This window comes from Dysidea avara, chromosome 12 (assembly GCF_963678975.1).
Source record: "Dysidea avara chromosome 12, odDysAvar1.4, whole genome shotgun sequence".
Lineage (NCBI taxonomy): Eukaryota > Metazoa > Porifera > Demospongiae > Dictyoceratida > Dysideidae > Dysidea > Dysidea avara.
The window spans coordinates 14040869-14062979 of record NC_089283.1 but is presented as its reverse complement, the minus strand read 5'-3'; the positions used below and the strand labels follow the sequence as shown (position 1 = coordinate 14062979).

Below are 22111 nucleotides of genomic sequence, written 5' to 3'. Positions count from 1 at the left end.
TTTCCAGCGTTGCATGGAGACTTTATTGCAAGGTTGTCAGGGTGTCTCAGTATACCTCGACGATCTTCTCATACAGGGAAGCACTATGGAGGAACACTTAGAACACCTTGATAAAGTGCTGCAAATTTTAGAAATTTCAGGCTTTAAGTTGAACAAATCTAAATGTGTGTTCCTGCTTCCAAAGGTTGAGTACCTTGGACACATCATTGATGAGTCTGGTCTCCATCCAACGCAGGAGAAGGTGAAGGCTATTCAAGATGCACCTACTGCAAAGAACCTAGCTGAGTTAAGATCATTCCTTGGGATAGTTAACTACTACAGTCGCTCATTACCCAATTTATCTACTCGCTTAGCCCCTCTGTATGCCTTGCTAAAGAAAGGTTCACGTTGGTGTTGGAAAACCACACAAGATGAGGCATTCTAGGAAGCTAAACAGGCCATTCAAGCTGACTCATTGCTAGTACACTTTGATTCTTCCGAACAATTACTTCTTGCTTGTGATGCTTCGCCTAAGGGCTTGGGTGCTGTTTTGTCCCACGTAATGGACGATGGACAGGAACGTCCAATAGCTTATGCCTCGAGAACTCTAACACCAGCTGAACAAGGGTACAGTCAACTAGAAAAAGAAGGCCTTGCTATTGTATTTGGGGTAAAGAAATTTCATAATTACATTTATGGGTGACAATTTCACATAGATTCTGATCACCAGCCACTATCCTATTTGTTCAATCAAGCAAAAGCAATTTCCCCTACTGCATCTGCAAGAATCCAACGCTGGGCATTTACACTCAGTGCTTACCAGTACACTATTCGTCACCCGACACTTGAGCAATGCTGATGCTTTAAGTCGCCTACTGAGACCAGTCACAACTTCATCTGATTGCTTACCTGGGGATTGGGTCCATTTGCTAGATCACCTCTCATCAACCACAGTAAATGCAGCACACATTAAGCAGTGGACTGATACAAATCCAGTGTTGTCCCGAGTGCGTCGCTGCATCCTACAAGGTTAGCCACAAGCTACACTTGGTGATGATTTTAAGCCTTACATAGCTAGGAAGAATGAGCTAAGTGTCCTGATGGATGCATTCTGTGGGGCTCATGAGTTGTGGTTCCCCCACAAGGACAAGCTAAGGTCCTGGCAGAGCTGCATTCATGCCACACAGGAGCATGCAAAATGAAGGTGCTTGCTTGCTCCTATTTTTGGTGGCCCAAACTGGACACTGATATAGAGAAATTAGCTAGGGAGTGCCCTAATTGTCAGTTAACTGGTGCATCACCACCAAAGGCACCACTTCATCCATGGGAATGGCCTACTCAACCATGGGGACGTTTACACCTTGATTTTGCAAGCCCCTTCATGGGACACATGTACTTAGTGATCGTGGATGCCCACTCAAAGTGGATGAATGTAGAAGTTATGCAACAGATCACAGCAGAGAAGACAATCCAGAAGTTGAGATCTGTTTTCTCTACCCTTGGTGTTCCACAGAAGATAGTCACAGACAATGGGCCGACGTTTCGCAGTGAACAGTTCCAGGCATTCACTAAAGAGAATGGCATCAGGCACAGATTTTCAGCACCGTATCAACCATCTTCAAACGGTCTAGCTGAGAGAGCAGTCCAAACTATGAAGCAAGCTCTCCGCCAGATGCAAGGTTATATAACAATAGTCGACAAGCTTTCTAGGTTTTTATTCATGTATCGTATAACCCCACATACTTCCACAGGTGTGGCACCTTCCGAGTTATTGATGGGCCGTCGATTACGATCCAAATTTGATCTACTACACCCAGAATACAAATTATCTAAGAAGGTAGATGACAGCCAACATTACCAGAAGAGAGCTCATGACAATCAAAAGCCTTTTTGTGAATTTAAAGAGGGGGACAGAGTATACACATAAGACTTTACTTCATCTAGCCAGAAGTGGATGGAAGGAATAGTTGCTAAAGTTAATGGTCCACTATCATACAACATCAAACTGAAGGATGGAAATCTAGTCCGTAAACATGTTGACAGTATTAAGGCGAGGACCACTGATACTAGTGCAACTGAAACTTTGACAGAGACATCGTCTGATGATGAGTTAGAGGGAATTATATCTGAATCTACTCAGGAAGATCAAGATGTGACATCATCTGAACTTGTTTCGTCAGCTCCTACTTCTGTGGGATTGGCTACTGATGGATCAGCTGAACTTTCATTAGGACTGCACAGATCAACCCATATCCGTCGACCTCCTAAGAGATATGGTCAAGAAGATTCTTCAACTGATGAAACTTAAGCTAGAGAGGGGGAGATGTGATAGACTGACTAATATAGCTATAACCGTGTGTGATGTTTTTTGACGTCATTAATGGTACCTGTATCTATATATACTGTGTTTGACCTTGTATTCAGTTAGTTGTAGTTGTCTATGTTATTCCTGATATATCTATTGAGTTATTAACTATATTAACTGTGGTCATTCGTGTGCAAGCGATAGCTATTAGCTTATCAGATAGTGATACACGACAGAAACCATTATATAAAGAGTTCAGCTACGAACAGATCACCCTGTAGAGAGATCAGCTAGAAGAAATCACCTTGTAGAGAGTTCAGCTACAAAGAAACCACCATGTAGAGAATTCAGCTGCAAACAAATAATATGTAGAGAGATCAGCCAGAAACAAGCTCACCCTGTAGAGAGATCAGCTAGAAACAAGTCACCCCGTAGAGAGATCAGCTACAAAGAAACCATCCTGTAGAGAGTTCAATTACAAACAAATAACCCTATAGAGAGTTCAGCTAAAAACAAGTCACCATGTAGAGAGATCAGCTAGAAACAAGTCATCCATAGATCAGCCAGAAAAAAGTCACCCTGTAGAGAGATCAGCTAGAAACAAGTCACCCTGTAGAGAGATCAGCTACAAAGAAACCATCCTGTAGAGAGTTCAATTACAAACAGAAAACCCTATAGAGAGTTCATTAGAAACAAGTCACCATGTAGAGAGATCAGCTAGAAACAAGTCATCCAGAGATCAGCTATAAACAAGTCACCCTGTAGAGAGATCAGCTAGAAACAAGTCACCCTGTAGAGAGATCAGCTACAAAGAAACCATCCTGTCGAGAGTTCAGCTACAATCAAGTTACACTATAGAGAGATCGGCTAAAAACAAATCATCTTGTAGAGAGTTCAGTTGAAAACAAATCACCCTGTAGAGAGTTCAGCCACCCTGCAGAGAGTTCAGCTAGAACAAGTCACCTTGTAGAGAGTTCAGCTACAAAGAAACCACCATGTAGAGAGTTCAGCTGCAAACAAATCACCCTGTAGAGAGTTCAGCTAGAAACAAATCATCCTGTAGAGAGTTCAGCTAGAAACAAATCACCCTGAAAGAGTCCAGCTACAAACAATGAGAGTTTCAGCTACCATTCAGTTATGTAAGAAGTCACCTTGTATGTGATAATCATCATTCAATGTTAAATATACAAATATTTCATCAGACAAAAGCTATACACACAATTACTTCCTTTGTTCCACAATTCCTGCAGTAAAAAAAAAACAAGTTAAAAGGAAGCATCAAAGCCATATGGCCAGCTTTGTGGTTTGCAATACAAAAAGAAGTGATATCTAAACCAAAACAGCCAAGCTGTAAAAAAAAGAGTGCGACCCCCAAGGTGAAAAAAGATGTGAAATCCAAGGTGGCGGCCAAGAAATGGCTGTGATGGTAGGTTAATGGTAAAAATTTTAATTATAACAATTCAGGTGAATTTGGTGCCGAATCCTGGTGGAGGAGGCAACACAAATTCACCTGAATTGTCGTAATTAAAATTTTTGCCATTAACCTACTATCACAGCCATTTCTTGGCTGCCACCTTGGATTTCACATCTTTTTTCACCTTGGCCTTTTTGGGGGCCGCACTCTTTTTTTACAGCTTGGCTGTTGTGGTTTAGATTAATATACACAGCCATTATTAAATTTTTATCATCCACATCATTGCAGCCATGAATTTGATTTCACAACTTTTTCACCCAGCCTTTTTAAGGCTGCACCTTTTTTATATAGCTTGGCTGTTTTTGTGTGGATAGAATGTTCTAGAACAATCATTTTCCACTGGAAGATCTATGAAATTATAAACTTTTACTAAATTTAACTAAAACTTTCATTTATATAGTAGAAATTAAATGAGGTGAACAGCTGTAATAGCAGCAACTCAGTGGTTAAGAATTTGGGTATTCTGTACAGAGGTCCTGAGTTCAAACACTGGTTTTTTATGACTGTGGAGTATCTCAACCCCACAATTTATAGTTGTTTGGGTTTAATTCTATATATATCAGTGCGATCCTTATAAAAACAGTCAAGCAGCATAAAAAGGGTGCAGCCTTCAAAACACCAGGGTGAAAAAGTTGAGGTGGTGGCCATGAAATAGATGCAATGATGTTGATGATACAGTAATAAATTTTAATAATGCACCCAGGTTTTTTGAAGGCCACACCCTTTTGTATTTTAAACATATTCCCCAGAGCCAACCATAAACTGGCTTTGAGGTTTGTTTTTACATAAATCATTGTTCTTCTTCTTTACAGATGCAATGAAGATGATATAAGACGAATTAGTGCTCTACCAATACAGAAAAATACCTATCTATCTGATACAAAAGCCAATTTATACTGATATAATTTTGTGTTTGCTTGTTCATGGCTACATAAATTCGCATTATAGTGCCTTGCAATAGTGTTTTATAACAAAGTAAATTCCTACCAAGTTAGGTGTACTATTTGTCTATTAGGATTTTGCAGTGACTGTTCTATTAGAATATCTTGATTTTTCATGTAAAATGTAACAAGTTGCAGTTGCTCAATAAATCCTGCAACTTTTATGCTAGAATATGATTTCCAGCCTGTTGTCACAAGTTTTATTAGCATAGCACTTATAATGATGATGACAATTTGTCTTAATAGTAGTGTACTACTCTGCAAATCTGTACCAAAATGGCTATATCAGATTTGAGTAATGGAATACTAGAGAAGTTGCAAGAGTTTATTTGATTACTTCTGTAATGCTCTAATAGAGCACACATCTTTTTCAAGGATTTCTAATAGAACACACATAGAATGTTCTAGAACAATCTATATTTTCCATTGGTAGATGTATAAAATTAGGAACTTTTACTATTGAGTAGATTTTAGTTAGAATTTTCGTTTATAAAGCAGAAATTAAGTGAGGTGAACAGCCGTGATAACAGAGGCTCAGTGGTTAAGAATTTGGGTGTTTAGTATGGAGGTACCTGGTTTGAACGTTGGAAAATTTTTTTCAAAATGTTTCATGCATGTTTTTACCCACCATGACTGTTCTATTAGAGTATTTCGACCCCACGATTTACAGTTGTTTGGTTTTTGCCTTGCAACTCTATAGCTGTCAACAGGATTTCTTTTAAACCACAAAAGGTTTGAGCTATGATTGTCAATCTATAAGCATACCAATTTTTAAGTTATTCCCATAAGCGGTTTACACTGTAGACATGACAACAAGTCTGCCTTTTTTAACACAAATAATCGTCAATAGCTCTATGACTATTAATCAGATTTGTACCAAACCTGGTATGTAATTGTGCCGCAATACATTCTTGAAGTGTACCAAGCTTAAGAAAATTAAGCTATGCATTTGCATTCTTAGAAATGGTTTCTGTAAAGTGTGCAAAAAGGAATAATCCAAGCCCCCAAGCCAGGAAAAATTAAGCCAAATTTTGAAGGGTCATGTTTAATGACTGTGTTAGGCAATCTTGCTCAAAATTGGGATGTAGGGTGCTGAAGGTGGAGGGAATTTGCAATATAAAAATGATTCCAATGTGAGAAAGGAGCATGAAGCTACGCATGCATGAAAATAATGTTTTGTTTCTTCTTGTAAAATATACTCACAGTGTGGCACTCCGGCTTTCTTACATGGCTACATAACACACTACCATGTGTTTTGATAAGTTCAGAAGTATGTCTTGTTAAAAAGCACACAATTTGGGATAGGATAAACACTTACAGACTTCTCAACTTACCAGATGTCTCATTTGGAATCACATAGTAGTAATAAGATGGTATCTCCAATGATTTTTGACTTCTTGGAGGAACTGGTAACCCAATGTTGCCTATATTGCATATTATATTAGCATATATAACCATATATGCAGCATTCATAGTGTATACTATTATGTGAATTGTCTGAGCAAAACCCACACGTTCATTTATCAAAAGTTTCAGCTTTCCATGATGAACAATCTTGGAGTTATATGTAGCATTAGACAGTTGGAACAGTAGTAACTTCTATTTGCACAGCAACAATTACACCAAATAAGGTGCTTATTTAATCAATTATAACTCATGACTGAAATAAGCTACAAAGATGGGATGGAATTAGCTCAATCTTTTCACAATGAACTGGAAAATCTATCATGGTATAGTGCTTTCCTTGTACTCCTCCATGTGGACAGGCCATTTAATGATAATGGTAGTCTTTATTTCTACCGCATCATAAATAAACACCCATAACACAACCCTTTTAATTTTCTGTACAAACACGAAACAAAGATCTTTTTTAGTCTATATGAACAGGCATATCTGATGATATGTAGGTTTTATTGTTTTGAGCTTTGTTTCAGTGCGTACCAAAGCGAATAAAATGTGCATGAGTTTTTTATGAAGTACATATATTCTTATTCAGTTTATTTCAATATAATTTTGTGAAAACAGTTGGATGTCACTCAGCCAGTCACATATACATACATATATACATGTAATAGTTGTATCATGTACCCAAGTGATTTGCCTGATATGCACACCCAAGCTCGAGGGCTGTCAGGCCCGAGAGCATGGGTGTACATATCAGGCAAATCACAAGGGCACGTGATACAACTGATACGTATGTACTATGCCAACTTAACCTGCGGGCGATTAATCACACAAACCAATACGATACTGACCCCCGAATTCATTATATAGACCAACTTGTGAGATTCGATTATGGAACAGCAACAACTAATGTTGTAACTACGTTTGTAAACATAAACGGGCAAATCCTACGGATATCACGGAAACACTCAATTTAACAATTTTACAAGTGTTTCAAAGTTGCTACATCACTTAAACACTGTTTACACAATTTTCTAAACATCCAGAGGGATAAGCTTTGCTGTAGAGTGGTTACCTCGTGATATACGAAAAGTGGGCATGGTACGTAATCAAACACGTGGACAAGCGCTTGTAAATTACCCATGACACTAATTCTCACCTTTAACCTTCGTTTGTCAACTCATAGGGTGGTAAGGGAGACGAATCGTCTCCATCTGAGTGCTGTAGGATGGAAAATCGGCTTCATAGTTTTTATCACATGAGTAATAATAAACTCCCACAATCAAATGCTGCCAGGATTCTTATAAAAACAAACCAACGTTACCTCACCAGATATCAAGGCCATGGTTTAACTTACATAAACCATGGTTTAACTTACATAAACCATGGTTTAACTTAAATGTACCATGGCCAGCCATGGTTTATGAGATATGTACCCTGAAATTTGCCTTTGAAGTTAGGTTGCTTCATGGTACGTACATACATACATACATACATACATACATACATACATACATACATACATACATACATACATACATACATACATACATACATACATACATACATACATACATACATACATACATACATACATACATACATACATACATACATACATACATACATACATACATACATACATACATACATACATACATACATACATACACACATACATACACACACACGTATGTACATACATACATACATACATACATACATACATACATATATATATATACATATGTACATACATACATACGTATGTACGTACATAATACATACATACGTACATACATCAAAACTAATGATACCTGTATCTTTTATTTCTGCTATTTTTTCAAGATCAACATAGGCACTGTGACGTGCACCACCTTTATTTACTGCACCATAATCTGGGGGTGAAGGTGGAGTATGTGATTCTGGTACTTCGGTATAATAATCCATTGATAATTCAAGTCCTCCATCACGTGGTGGTACCATCCCTAACTTCTTACTCAGTGAGCCAACAAGTTTGCAAAGTTTATCAAAGAAAACTAAAAACATATATAAGTGTATATGTAGCAATTTTGACATATAATACACATAACACCATGCATGTATATTATACAGGACAAACACACAGATGGATTAGTATTTGATAGATAGCTTAAACGTTCCTGTTATTATAGTGCATTCACCTTAACAGAGACAAGTTTGCTTTAATTTCACAAATACTGTATAAGCTTACAAGACCTAGGCTGATGGGTACATCACTTATACAATTATACGGAATAATAAAGCTTTGTATATATCTAATATAACATAGTAGCTTACTCTGGTAGTTTGAGGCAGAGGTAGTGTTATCATTATGAGGAAAGATGGCTGTCATGGCTCGTTGAGTGGTGAAGATAGCTTGACATTTTCCAGCTAAGTTGACAAATGCACTGGCTTGCTCCTTTAGTGCTGCCTGTACACATGTCACCTATCACCAACAGAAGTCACTCACAAGAGAAACACTTTCTTATGATTTTAATTGACATCATTGTAAATAATATACTGAAGTGTTTAATTGTGGCTTGCATACTCAATATATTTTTCTATAATTACACCCACACTAGTTGTTCTAGAACCAAACAGCCACACAGGAAAATACCCAAGATTCGTAACAGGGGTTTGTACTGGTTCGTCACATGTTGAATACATCAACAATACGTTGTTTCAAAATAAGACATTAGGAACTCCTTGCTTGACCAGCCACATGATATGTTCTCACATTTTTAGGCCACAAGGTATCAAAACTTTGATGCTCAATATACCATCCCTAGCAGCCTATTTTATAGTCTAGGTCTGATGTACCGTCTAATACATATCCACACAAAACAGCCAAGTTGTGAAAAAAAGTGTGGCCTTATAAAGCCTAGGTGAAAAAGTTGTGAAAAATCAAAGGTGGTGGCCAACAATTGGCTACAATGATGTTAATACTAATAAATTTTAACAATGCCCAGCCAGGAAGCCATTATTAAATTTTATTAGTGTTAACATCATTGCAGCCATTTGTTGGCCACCATCTTTGATTTTACAACTTATTTCACCCAGGCTTTTTAAGGCCGCACCTTTTTCACAGCTTGGCTATTTTGTGCAGATATCACTTCTTTTCGTAATCGCAAGTTCCAAAGCGGCAGCCTATGGTTGACCTTGATAATTCCTTTTAACTTTTTTCCCTTTACTACAGGAAACATCGAAGACTGCGTGGCTATATGAAGAACTGATGCAAGATGAATTTTGAAGGTGTGTATATCCCAATGATAGCTGGGTAGATTTGACTTAAACTAGGAATGAGAAATACCCTACCCCAAGGAAGCTTCCACTGCAGAAATGGTTAATTATACCGTTCAAGCACTATGGAGCTACTAATGCATGAAAAAATTTTATGTAGATTTTTTATTATTATTCCCAGGGTTACCAGCACCCCTTGCCACCACCCTGACATTACAGAACTATATGACACTAGCTACTCCTTCTGAAGACAGACAAGGAGAGCAAGTCTTCTGTAAAATATAGCATTGAGCAGCATGACCCATGCCACCACTGAATGTTAAAAATACAAGTGGGGTGAAAGAAATTTCAATTTCGTTCTTCATAATTCCATTGTTTCTCATGTTCAAAATGTCGATAAACTACAGTGAGGATACTCGGTTATCATGCACGATATGAAGGCGCAATAGCCTTAACTTTGACATTTAAAAATGCCTTCAGATGTTTGCTTACTTCCCCAGAATCCTGAGGCATAAACTTCTACATGAGCACCATCCTCATTGCATATTGAAGGCCGGGTCTCACCTATAAAGGATGCATGAAAATGGAATTTTCTGGTTCCGTAAAACGAGTATGTCACCCGCCCACACTGGCTGTACTTGGCTGCAAGACACAGCTACTTTCAAAGTTTTTATAGAATGTTCTAGAACAATCTAGAATTTCCATTGGTAGATCTATGAAATTATGAACTTGACTATTTAGTAGATTTTAGCTAGAATTTTCATTTATAAAGTGGAAATACAGTGAGGTGATCAGCCGTGATAGCAGCAGCTCAGTAGTTAAGGATTTGGGTGTTCAGTATGGAGGTCCCTGGCTCGAACGCTGGTCAGTAACTTTTGTTTCGGCATTTTTATGTACCTTTTTACCCCACAGTGACTGAGTATTTCAACCCCATAATTTACAGATGTTTAGTTTTTGCCTTTTAACTCTGTAGCTGTCAATGCAATTCTTTTAAAACCACAAAAGGTTTGAGCTATGATGGTTAACCTACGTATATGCATACCAATTATTATAAGTTATTCCCATAAGTGGTTTACTCTGTAGGCGTGACAAGTTGGCCTTTTTAATGCAAATAATCGTCCATAGCTCTATGAAATTAATCAGATTTGCAACAAACTTGGTACGTGATTGTGCTGCAATACATTCTTAAAGTGTACCAAAGCTCACAACAATTGAACTACACATTTGTGTTTTATAATGATTTTTGTAAGTGTGCGAAAAGCAGAATCTAAGCCCACTGAGCCCCTTAAATGAAGAAAATAGAAATGAAGCCGAATTTTGAAGGTTTATATTTCACAATTGCGCTAAGCAATCTTGCTCAAATTTGGTATGTGGGGTCCTGAAGGTGGAGGGCGTTTGCAGTACACTGTATAAAAAATGATTCCAATTCGAGAGGGGAGCACGGAGCTATGTATGCGTGAAAGCCGCATTTTGTTTCTTCCTCTGAATATACTCACGGTGTAGCGCACTGGCTTTCTTTGTTGCATGACACTGGCAATACCGTGTGTCTTGATACACTCTCTAGTTAAAAACCTTCAATCTTGCAAGCATACACAAGCCCAAAGGATTTCATTAGACAAGCATGTGTGCCCATCATAATAGCCACACATGGATTGTGCACATAATATATGTGTACAGTGTATACCTTTTGTAGTTCCAACTTAGTGATAGCAGCTGCCACAGTCAGTTTCATGGCACTGTATTGAGATGACACCTATTAAAGGTAAATTAATATAAATACTCAACCAAACAATGGTAGACTAAACTGTTTTCATCTCATCATCTCGTGCTATGATACGTGCTTCATCACCTTTCTTTATAGCTGCTTCCCACTAAATTGAAATGATATGTTTGTATGTTTACAACAGATAACAGACATATATATGATATTTGAAGATTTGCAAACATCTATCAAACTACGTAATGTGTGACACAAGGATATCCAGTATATAACTACCTGCTTCTTTGCTTTGACCATTTTACTGTTGCAAGCATTCAGCTCTTTGTTGTGCTCATCAATTTCTTTTTCAGTATCACACAGCACTTTAAGATGTTGTTGATAGTTTGAATACTGTGACAAGAAAAGTTACCGAGTATGTACATCAAATTCCTGTAGATTTTCATTTGTGAACATAACACAATTATATATTCATTGTGTTCAAGTGTGTGGGTCCACCAGTGTGGGAGGCAATGAAAACACTACATTACATGGAATCATAATGTTGACATTAAAACATCTAGCAACATGTAGTTTGACCATGTATTAAAGGAGCCACAACAGCTGTGACCTGGTACCTCTTCTGCCAAACTTAAAGAAATTGACTATATACTCCAGCTTGCCAGCTAAAGGTGTTATTGGAAGTGCTATCACACTAGAGCAGGCTTTAATTCTTCATCATTCAATTTCAGAATCTTGATAAAGATGGCTTAATTAATTAGCGCACTAGTGCATCACATTATAATTTCTTCTTGCATGAACGCTTTGACACAACCCAAGCTTACGTGTATTTGAGATTAACTACAATTGTGAGTCAATATGAAGTGCTTAATTTTGTCTGCCACCCTAGAAGATTAATGCTGCAAGATCTGTTTGATTAAAAATGATACTTGCTATTAAAGTAGATAGTGCTTTTGCAAACCTAAAAAGTTACACCTTGTCCTACAGAGAACTACATCCTTTACATACAGTTATTTTATTATTACAGTAAAAGAACAAGTACAGACATTAGCCTTCTTGTGAGAGCAATTAAAGGAAATCAAATCATGGGAGTATAGCAACATGATATGGCCAGTACTGGCAATTTGATATGACATGTCAACTGTGTGAAATGATATGTCATGTCCTTTCCACATTAAATATGTATATATCATGTCATTAAATTATTTTTGTGATTTGCATTCAAGTGGTTTTTTAGATGGGTTGTGAAACAGCGTGAACTTATTAATTCATCTACTTTACACACCTGATTAGAGAACTCTTCCAAGGCTGTCTTCCACATCCAATTTAATTCTGCCACTTTACCAAATATCTGAACAAACATTTGATTCTGTTCTCCTTTGCTCCATTGCAACAAAGTGGCAGTTGCTATAATAAATTATCACTTGTAAAGCCATACAGCACAACCAAGGAGGGATACATACAAGTAAGACTCCTACAATACTCAATAGCTGAGAGCAGGTAAAAAAAGTGGACCCAGAATTGGGAGCTGTGAGGACTCTGATATTTATGTACTTATGATGTTCTTTACCTTGTAGCTAACTCTACAGGTTATAGGTTACGATCACATGGGTAGACCATTTTTCTGTCATAGCGCACAATAAGAGATTATAAAGTGCCTACTCCCAAAACTTATTCACACTAATCCATCACATTGCCTGCAAGTTGTTCATTACAGAAACTTTGATTTATCAAGGGAGTAGTGTCTTCGGTGAAGTAGTGGCTTCATGCTTATCATGGAGTACAAAACCAGTACTTTTGACAAGTTCAGTGATGTGGTCAAACACTTGATTATTGCCACATCACTAGATTCATAATCCATGTACAGTGGAACCTCGATTATCCAAACTAATTGGGGGGAAAGGGTGTTCATATAATTGAACAGTATGTAAAATCGAACTTCCATACATTTATATATGGAGCTTTGCTCAACTACTCTACAGTTGTTGACAAAATACTCTAATTGAGCAGTCAGTTTGGTGTTCGGATAATCGAGAGTTCAGTTAATTGGTGTTCGGATAATTGAGGTTCCACTGTAGTTGGAGTTGTGAAGAACGAATGATCAATGGCCCAATACTAACCAGCTGCCAGCTAAAGACTGAAGTCAAGACTAGGTGCTTCCAATGTACCTAAAATTTTAACCAAATAAGCAATATAATATTACAGTGCTTTTATGTTATTGAGCAATTGTGACATGCAGAATAGGCTAGTACAAGGCAAAAATGCATAAAATTAATGTTATGAAGATAATAAAATATTGGTCCCCGGTCTCGGCTCCTCGGTCCCCATGCAGGTACACTGATTTCTCCTAACCATTGTGTGAGTATGTGTGGGTGGAAATGGAAAAGTCACTGTATAAATAAAGAGAATTTAGATTATATATTGGACAATTTTGGGGAAAGTTCAGTTAGACGCTCTGCATGTTCACATGAATTTGTTCAAATGTATGGGAAATAGCTACATTCAATATAAATATCTCAAAACTTAGTACTCTGAGGAAAGGATATAGTTCTTCATGACATCTTACACCTCCGTATAATTAAGCTCATGAATCAGTGAAGGATCTAACATACCACTATTTTTAGTAGCACCAAATCTGTCTGTTAATCTTTGAGTTTCCTTCTCTTCTTGTAAAGCAAACCAGAGAGGTGAGTTACCACCACTCCAAGACTTGATCCTATCCTTCATATGTCTTAGTACATTTTTGTTATTATGTTCCATGACTACATGAATTACATCACCACAGTAGTTAAGGAATGCACTCACAAAGTGGAATTTCGTTTATGCAAGCATTTGACTATAGAATGGTTTGCATAGTGAAAATATTTATGCTTAAAATTCAGCAAAATATTTTGAGTTTGCATGGGAAATCTGGGGCAAATGAAAATGGTGGAAGTGGGTGAGCAGAAACTGAAACCTGGAATAGAAAACTTAAATGGTTAGAGTGATGGTCAAAATAACACAACAGTGAGAACACACAAAGGTCATGTTGGTATTCGAAGCTTTATTAATTCAACAATGCACAGACTCAGTCGGACGACCTGAAGTCTTGGAGTTTAATTACTAACAAAGCTGCAGTCTTAGTAATGAGTGAGTACTAGCTACACAATATCTTATTGACATTTAGGTCAACAACTATGGGTATGTGTTGATAATATTTATATAAAGACGTCATAAAGCTTTTGGGGCCCATATAAAATAATATAATTATATATTTAAACAGGGAGACAGCATCAGCTAAAGCTGTTTTCAGCTGTGCCCTGCACAAACATATTAACAACACACAGGTACATGCATACAGTTACAACAATAGCAATATTAAATATAGCTTAAATAAGCTAGTTTAGGCCACATAAACTTAATTATTAGTTTCTCATCCTCCTGTATTCAAAATGTCAATACGGGAGGGTGGATATTTATTTTATTTTTTACTAACTAAATAGTTGAATTAGCTAGCTAAAATGACTTAGAATGCATTTTTCTTAGATTGCTATAGTAAGGTACCAACTTTTAAAGGTGCTGGATGGCTGCACTCATCCACCAGTGGTACAAAAAATCCTTGATGAGGTAAGAAAAATGGCGAAGTAGGCAGGGATGAGAGACTAATAATTAAGTTTATGTGGCCTTAAAGCTATTTAACGACTTCATTTCAGTTAATGAGGTGGGCACGCTGATTATACAATGAAATAAGTGGTTATGAAATGTGAGATCCAAATTAACTTACTGTTCACAAGTCTGGCATCCCTACTTGCTGCATGAAAGACATAATTGGCTATACTATTGAAAATCTGCAAAGAAGAGCGACTAAATTAAATTATATTTTTGCTTTAATAATCACATTATTGATTACAAACAACGTTTCAATCAATAGTTAGCTACTCCGTGTGGTTAGCTAATAAGCATATTACTTGTGGGGCATTTTATTGCCTTATCCGTGGCCATGAACTATGATGTGTGTCCGAGGACTCACTAATTATACTAGTCAGTTACTTTGTATCTTGGCTCAGTGCCAGTTATTCATCAATAATGATAGTTCCTCTTTCTAAAGTCCATTTTTCCAAATCTTATTAAATCTGTCTGGAATGTCTACCATCAAGACACACGGTAGTGTGTCGTGCGGCCCAAGAAGCCGGCGCGCCACACCCGTGAGTATATTGACAGGAAGAACGAAAACGTCATTTTCACACATTTGTATCTCGGTGATCACTTATCTGATTGGAACCAAATTTGCTACACAGTTGCCCGCCAGCCAAGGGAGTCTACATTCCAAATTTGAAGGAAATCGCTCCAGCCATTTCCGAGATACGAGCTGCCAAAGTTTCATTTTTTTTTCTTCGTTTTTTTTTCTTCTTCGTCTTTTCGCACACTTGCAAAAATTGCTATAACAAGCAAACGCGTACTCCGATCGCCTTGAAATTTGGCACACAGAAAGGGAGTCCAAAGGCGAATCCTAGCATCAAATTTGGTACAAATCCGATGAATGGTTCAGGAGTTATAACCGATTATTCGCGTAAAACAAGATCGATTTGTTGTCACGCCTACAGGGTAAACCGCTTCATGGAATGAGTTGAAAATTGCTATGTAGATGGAGTAACCATAGGCGGATCTAGAAGGTATTGTCAGGGGGGGCCAAGGGGGGGCAAGAAAATTTAGTGTACTACAGTGTTTGTTCCACTAAGAGGAATTCTAGTACACAAGTTATGTTCAGTTGCATAACTTTATTCAGTATAGCTGGATGAATGATAGACATACAGTTGTAAGACTGTAGCTAGAGAAAAAAATTTAACCATTAGACTTCCTAGGTTTGAATTTGAGAGCATTTTTGATAACATTTAGTGAATGAAGTGCATGCTTGCAATGCATATAAAGATTAGTTAGCCTATCCTGAGATAAAACCTGTTTGATGGTAAAGTGTACTAAATCAAATATAAGTAGTATTGTTATAATGACATTAAATTGTGACTGTTCTATTAGAGTAGTGACTGCTCTATTAGAGTATCTCGATCTCGACACAAAAACTCAACCTAACTTATTTGCCTCACTTTCTTTACAATGTACAGTATAACTGTAAAGTACATTTATAACTGTTGTCTTCTATTTGCACATTGGCTTTCTATACTTCTGAATACAGTGTGAATGCATGATTCCAGTTTCTGGTATCAGTATAGTAGTGTGAGCCCAAGGGGGGGCAAGAGAAGGGCCAGGGGGGGCGCAGCACCCCTTGGCCCCCCCTCAGATCCGCCTATGGGAGTAACCATCGTAGGAGTGCCTTTTGGTGGTTTGAAAGGAATCGAGATAAAGACCACGGAGATATGACACAAAACCCAACCTGTGGCTCTGCCTTCTGTGTACACCCTCCAGTGCCTAACTGGTAAAGTAGATAATAACAATAACAACTGTGTCACAATTACGCGATCGATTTTTATGAATAAAAAAGTATTAGTTTTCACGCCTACTAGGCAAACCGCTTAGAGCAATGAGCTGAAAATCGGTGTATAGCTGGAATAATCTTCATAGAAAGTCCTTGCAGTAGTACAGAAGAATCGGATTACAAACCACTGAGTTATGATTCGAAAGCCAACTCCGTGTAGCAAATGCGAGATCGAGATACTCTAATAGAACAGTCACTCTAATAGAGCATTCGGCTAATTTATTTATTCCATTATAGAATTTTATTACATCACAAGTTATTCTGTAGGGAGTTCAGCTGCAAACAGTTAATCTTATAGACAGTTCAGCAAGAAGACAGTCACCATGTGGAGAGTTAAGCAAATATATCACTATAGAGATTCAGAACATTACAAGTCACACTGAAGAAAGTTCAGCTATAAACAAGTCATGCACTGTGTAGAGAATTCAGCTACAATTAAGTCACTCTCTAGAGAATTCAGTTACACAGAATTCAGCTACACACAAGTCACTGTGGAGAGAGTTCAGCTACAAACAAATTACCCTTTAGAGTGATCAGCTACAAACAAAACACTTTGCAGGGTGTTCAGCTGCAACAAATCAACCTTTAGAGCGATCAGCAATGAACATATCAACACAAATCTACCTGTAGAGAGATAAGCTAGAAACAAATCACCCTGTAGAGAGTTCAGCTACAAAAAATCACCCTGTAGAGACATCAGCTAGAAACTAGACACAATGTAAGGAGTTCAGCTACAAGCAATCACCCTGTAGAGAGTTCAGCTAAAACAAATCAACCTGCAGAGAGATCAGCTACAAACAAATCACCTTATAGAGAGTTCAGCTACAAACAGATTACCTGTAGAGAGATCGGCTACAAACAAATCAACCTGCAGAGAGATCAGCTACACACAAATCAACTTGTAGAGAGATCAGCTACAAACAAATCACCCTGTAGGGAGATCAGCTAGAAACTACACACAATGTAAGGAGTTCAGCTACAAACAAATCACCCTGTAGAGAGTTCAGCTAAAACAAATCAACCTGCAGAGAGATCAGCTACAAACAAATCACCTTATAGACAGTTCAGCTAAAAACAAATTACCTTGTAGAGAGATCGGCTACAAACAAATCAACCTGCAGAGAGATCAGTTACACACAATTCAACTTGTAGAGAGATCAGCTACAAACAAATCACCCTGTAGAGAGATCAGCTAGAAACAAATTACCCTGAAGAGAGGTCAGCTACAAAAAATCACCTTGTAGAGAAATCAACTACAAACAAAACACTTTGCAGAGAGTTCAGCTACAAACAAATCAACCTTTAGAGATATCAGCTAGAAACAAATCACCCTGAAGAGAGGTCAGCTACAAAAAATCACCTTGTAGAGAAATCAACTACAAACAAAACACTTTGCAGAGAGTTCAGCTACAAACAAATCAACCTTTAGAGATATCAGCTAGAAACAAATCACCCTGAAGAGAGGTCAGCTACAAAAAATCACCTTGTAGAGAAATCAACTACAAACAAAACACTTTGCAGAGAGTTCAGCTACAAACAAATCAACCTTTAGAGCGATCAGCAACAAACAAATCAACCTGTAGAGAGATAAGCTAGAAACAAATCACCCTGTAGAGAGTTCAGCTAAAACAAATCAATCTGCACAGAGATTAGCTACGTACAAATCACCTTATAGATAGTTCAGCTACAAACAAATTACCTGTAGAGAGATCGGCTACAAACAAATCACCCTGCAGAGAGAACAGCTACACACATATCAACTTGTATAGAGATCAGCTACAAACAAATCAACCTGTAGAGAGATCAGCTACAAACTAGACACAAAGTAAGGAGTTCAGCTACAAGCAAATTACCCTGTAGAGAGTTCATCTATAAACAAATCAACCTGTAGAGCAATCAGCTAGAAACAAATCACCCTGAAGAGAGGTCAGCTACAAAAAATCACCCTGTAGAGAGATCAGCTAGAAACAAATCACCCTGAAGAGAGGTCAGCTACAAAAAAATCACCCTGTAGAGAGATCAGCTACAAACAAATTGCCCTGTAGAGAGATAGGCTACAAACAAATCAACCTGCAGAGAGATCAGCTACACACAAATCAACTTGTAGAGAGTTCAGCTACAAACAAATTACCCTGTAGAGAGATCGGCTACAAACAAATCAGCCTGTAGAGAGTTCAGCTAAAACAAATCAACCTGCAGAGAGATCAACTACAAACAAATCACCTTATAGAGAGTTCAGCTACAAACAAATTACCCTATAGAGAGATCGGCTACAAACAAATCAACCTGCAGAGAGATCAGCTACACACAAATCAACTTGTAGAGAGATCAGCTACAAACAAATCACCCTGTAGAGAGATCAGCTAGAAACTACACACAATGTAAGGAGTTCAGCTACAAATAAATCACCCTGCAGAGAGTTCAGCTAAAACAAATCAACCTGCAGAGAGATCAGCTACAAACAAATCACCTTTTAGACAGTTCAGCTACAAACAAATTACCTTGTAGAGAGATCGGCTACAAACAAATCAACCTGCAGAGAGATCAGCTACACACAATTCAACTTGTAGAGAGATCGGCTACAAACAAATCAACCTGCAGAGAGATCAGCTACACACAATTCAACTTGTAGAGAGATCAGCTACAAACAAATCACCCTGTAGAGAGATCAGCTAGAAACTAGACACAATGTAAGGAGTTCAGCTACAAGCAAATCACCGTGTAGAGAGTTCAGCTACAAACAAACCAACCTGTAGAGCAATCAGCTAGAAACAAATCACCCTGAAGAGAGGTCAGCTACAAAAAATCACCCTGTAGAGATATCAGCTAGAAACAAATCACCCTGAAGAGAGGTCAGCTACAAAAAATCACCCTGTAGAGATATCAGCTAGAAACAAATCACCCTGAAGAGAGGTCAGCTACAAAAAAATCACCTTGTAGAGAGATCAACTACAAACAAAACATTTTGCAGAGAGTTCAGCTACAAACAAATCAACCTTTAGAGCGATCAGCAACAAACAAATCAACCTGTAGAGAGATCATCTAGAAACAAATCAACCTGCAGAGTGATCAGCTACAAACAAATCAGCTTGTAGAGAGATCAGTTACACACAAATTAACCTGTACAGAGATAAGCTAAAAACAAATCAGAGTTCAGCTAAAACAAATCAATCTGCAGAGAGATTAGCTACATACAAATCACCTTATAGATAGTTCAGCTACAATCAAATTACCTTGTAGAGAGATCGGCTACAAACAAATCACCCTGCAGAGAGATCAGCTACACACAAATCAACTTGTATAGAGATCAGCTACAAACAAATCACCCTGTAGAGAGATCAGCTAGAAACTACACACAATGTAAGGAGTTCAGCTACAAACAAATCACTCTGTAGAGAGATCAGCTACAAACTAGACACAAAGTAAGGAGTTCAGCTACAAGCAAGTTACCCTGTAGAGAGTTCATCTACAAGCAAATCAACCTGCAGAGCAATCAGCTAGAAACAAATCACCCTGAAGAGAGGTCAGCTACAAAAAATCACCCTGTAGAGAGATCAGCTAGAAACAAATCACCCTGTAGAGAGATCAGCTAGAAACTAGACACAATGTAAGGAGTTCAGCTACAAGCAAATCACCCTTTAGTGAGTTCAGCTGCAAACAAATCAACCTGCAGTGAGATCACCCAAAAAAATGCACTTGTACAGAGTTCAGTTACAAACAAATTACCCTGTAGAGAGATCAGGTAGAAGAATTCACCTTGTAGAGAGTTCAGCAACAAAGAAACCACCATGTAGAGAGCGCTGCAAACAAATCACCCAGTAGAAAGATCAGCTAGAAGAAGTTACCTTGTAGAGAGTTCAGTTACAAAGAAACCATCATATAGAGAGTTCAGCTACAAAGAAATTACCCCGTAGAGAATTCAGCTATAAGAAGTTACCTTGTAAAGAGTTCAGCTACAAAGAAACCATCATGTACAGAGTTCAGCTACAAAGAAACTACCTGTACAGAATTCAACTACAAACAAATCACCCTCTATAGAGATCAGCTAGAAGAAGTTACCTTGTAGATAGTTCAGCTACAACAATTCACCCTGTAGAAAGATCAGCTAGAAGAAGTCACCTTGTAGAGTGTTCAGTTACAAAGAAACCATCATGTAGAGAGTTCAGCTGCAAACAAATCACTCTGTAGAGAGTTCAGCTACAAAGAAACCGCCATGTAGAGAGTTCAGCCTCATACAAACCACCTTGTAGAGAATTCAACTACAACAAATCATCCTGTAGAGAAGAAGTTACCTTGTAGAGAGTTCAGCTACAAAGAAACCATCATGTAGGGAGTTCAGCTACAAAGAAACCACCATGTAGAGAGTTTAGCTGCAAACAAATCACCTGTAGAGAGTTCAGCTAGAAACAAATCACCCCGTAGAGAGATCAGCTGGACGAAGTCACCTTGTAGAGAGTTCAGCTACAAAGAAACCATCATGTAGACAGTTCAGCTGCAAACCAATCACCCTGCAGAGTTCAGCTACAAAAAAATCACCCTGTAGAGAGTTCAGCTAGACGAAGTCACCTTATAGAGAGTTCAGCTACAAAGAAACCATCATGTAGAGAGTTCGGCTACAAAGACACCACCATGTAGAGAGTTTAGCTGCAAACAAATCACCTGTAGAGAGTTCAGCTAGAAACAAAATACCCTGTAGAGAGACCAGCTAGAAGAGGTTACCTTGTAGAGAGTTCAGCTACAAAGAAACCATCCTGTGTATAGTTCAGCTACATTTCAAGTCACCCAGTAGAGAGATCAGCTGCAAAAAAATATCCTGTGGGGCATAATGGGCATGTAATAAATATATGTATATAATTTGTATAATTACTAATAAAATCAAAAATAATTGAAGTACTAAAATTCTTCTTTAAGTTGTTTTCTTCTTCCTGTAGTAAAGAAAAAAACACATGGGTTAAAAAAGCCCCAAAGCCAGCCATAGGCCGGCTTTGCAGTATACAAATACAAAAAGAAGTGATATCTAATCAAAAACAGCCAAGCTGTAAAAAAAAGGTGCGGCCCCCAAAAAGGCCATGGTGAAAAAAGATGTGAAATCCAAGGTGGCGGCCAAGAAATGGCTGTGATGGTAGGTTAATGGTTACATTTTAATAACGACAATTCAGGTGAATTTTGTGCCACTTGGTCTTGGCACCAAATTCACCTGAATTGTTGTTATTAAAATGTAACCATTAACCTACCATCAAAGCCATTTCTTGACCGCCACCTTGGATTTCACATCTTTTTTCACCATGGCCTTTTTGGGGGCCGCACCTTTTTTTACAGCTTGGCTGTTTTTGATTAGATAATATCTTACAAGGGAATGTTAATCTTCAACCTGAATTATTTTTCCACCTGAATTTGTCAAGTGCCACAAGGGGACATGACTTCAAACTTTTTAAACCTCATGCCCAAAAGAATGTTCGAAGTAAATTCTTTTCAGTAAGAACCATCAATTCATGGAATAATTTACCCAATTATGTAGTGTCGTCTAATTCTACTGACAACTTTAAAATTTTGATTGATA

General features: G+C 37.8%; 1 protein-coding gene across 1 annotated transcript in view; it reads right to left on the bottom strand.

Moving 5' to 3' along the window:
* The window catches only part of LOC136240818 (serine-rich adhesin for platelets-like), a 33150-nt gene that overhangs the window by 10602 nt on the left and 437 nt on the right, over window positions 1-22111 (bottom strand). Inside the window, exons 2-10 of the mRNA XM_066031880.1 lie at window positions 14845-14908; window positions 13694-13843; window positions 12367-12488; window positions 11361-11474; window positions 11170-11235; window positions 11049-11117; window positions 8423-8570; window positions 7921-8142; window positions 6034-6123 (exon numbers count right to left, since the gene is read on the bottom strand). Coding sequence (XP_065887952.1) covers window positions 6034-6123; window positions 7921-8142; window positions 8423-8570; window positions 11049-11117; window positions 11170-11235; window positions 11361-11474; window positions 12367-12488; window positions 13694-13841 — 979 coding nt within the window. The 5' untranslated portion in view covers window positions 13842-13843; window positions 14845-14908. The remainder of the gene's footprint in view (window positions 1-6033; window positions 6124-7920; window positions 8143-8422; window positions 8571-11048; window positions 11118-11169; window positions 11236-11360; window positions 11475-12366; window positions 12489-13693; window positions 13844-14844; window positions 14909-22111) is intronic.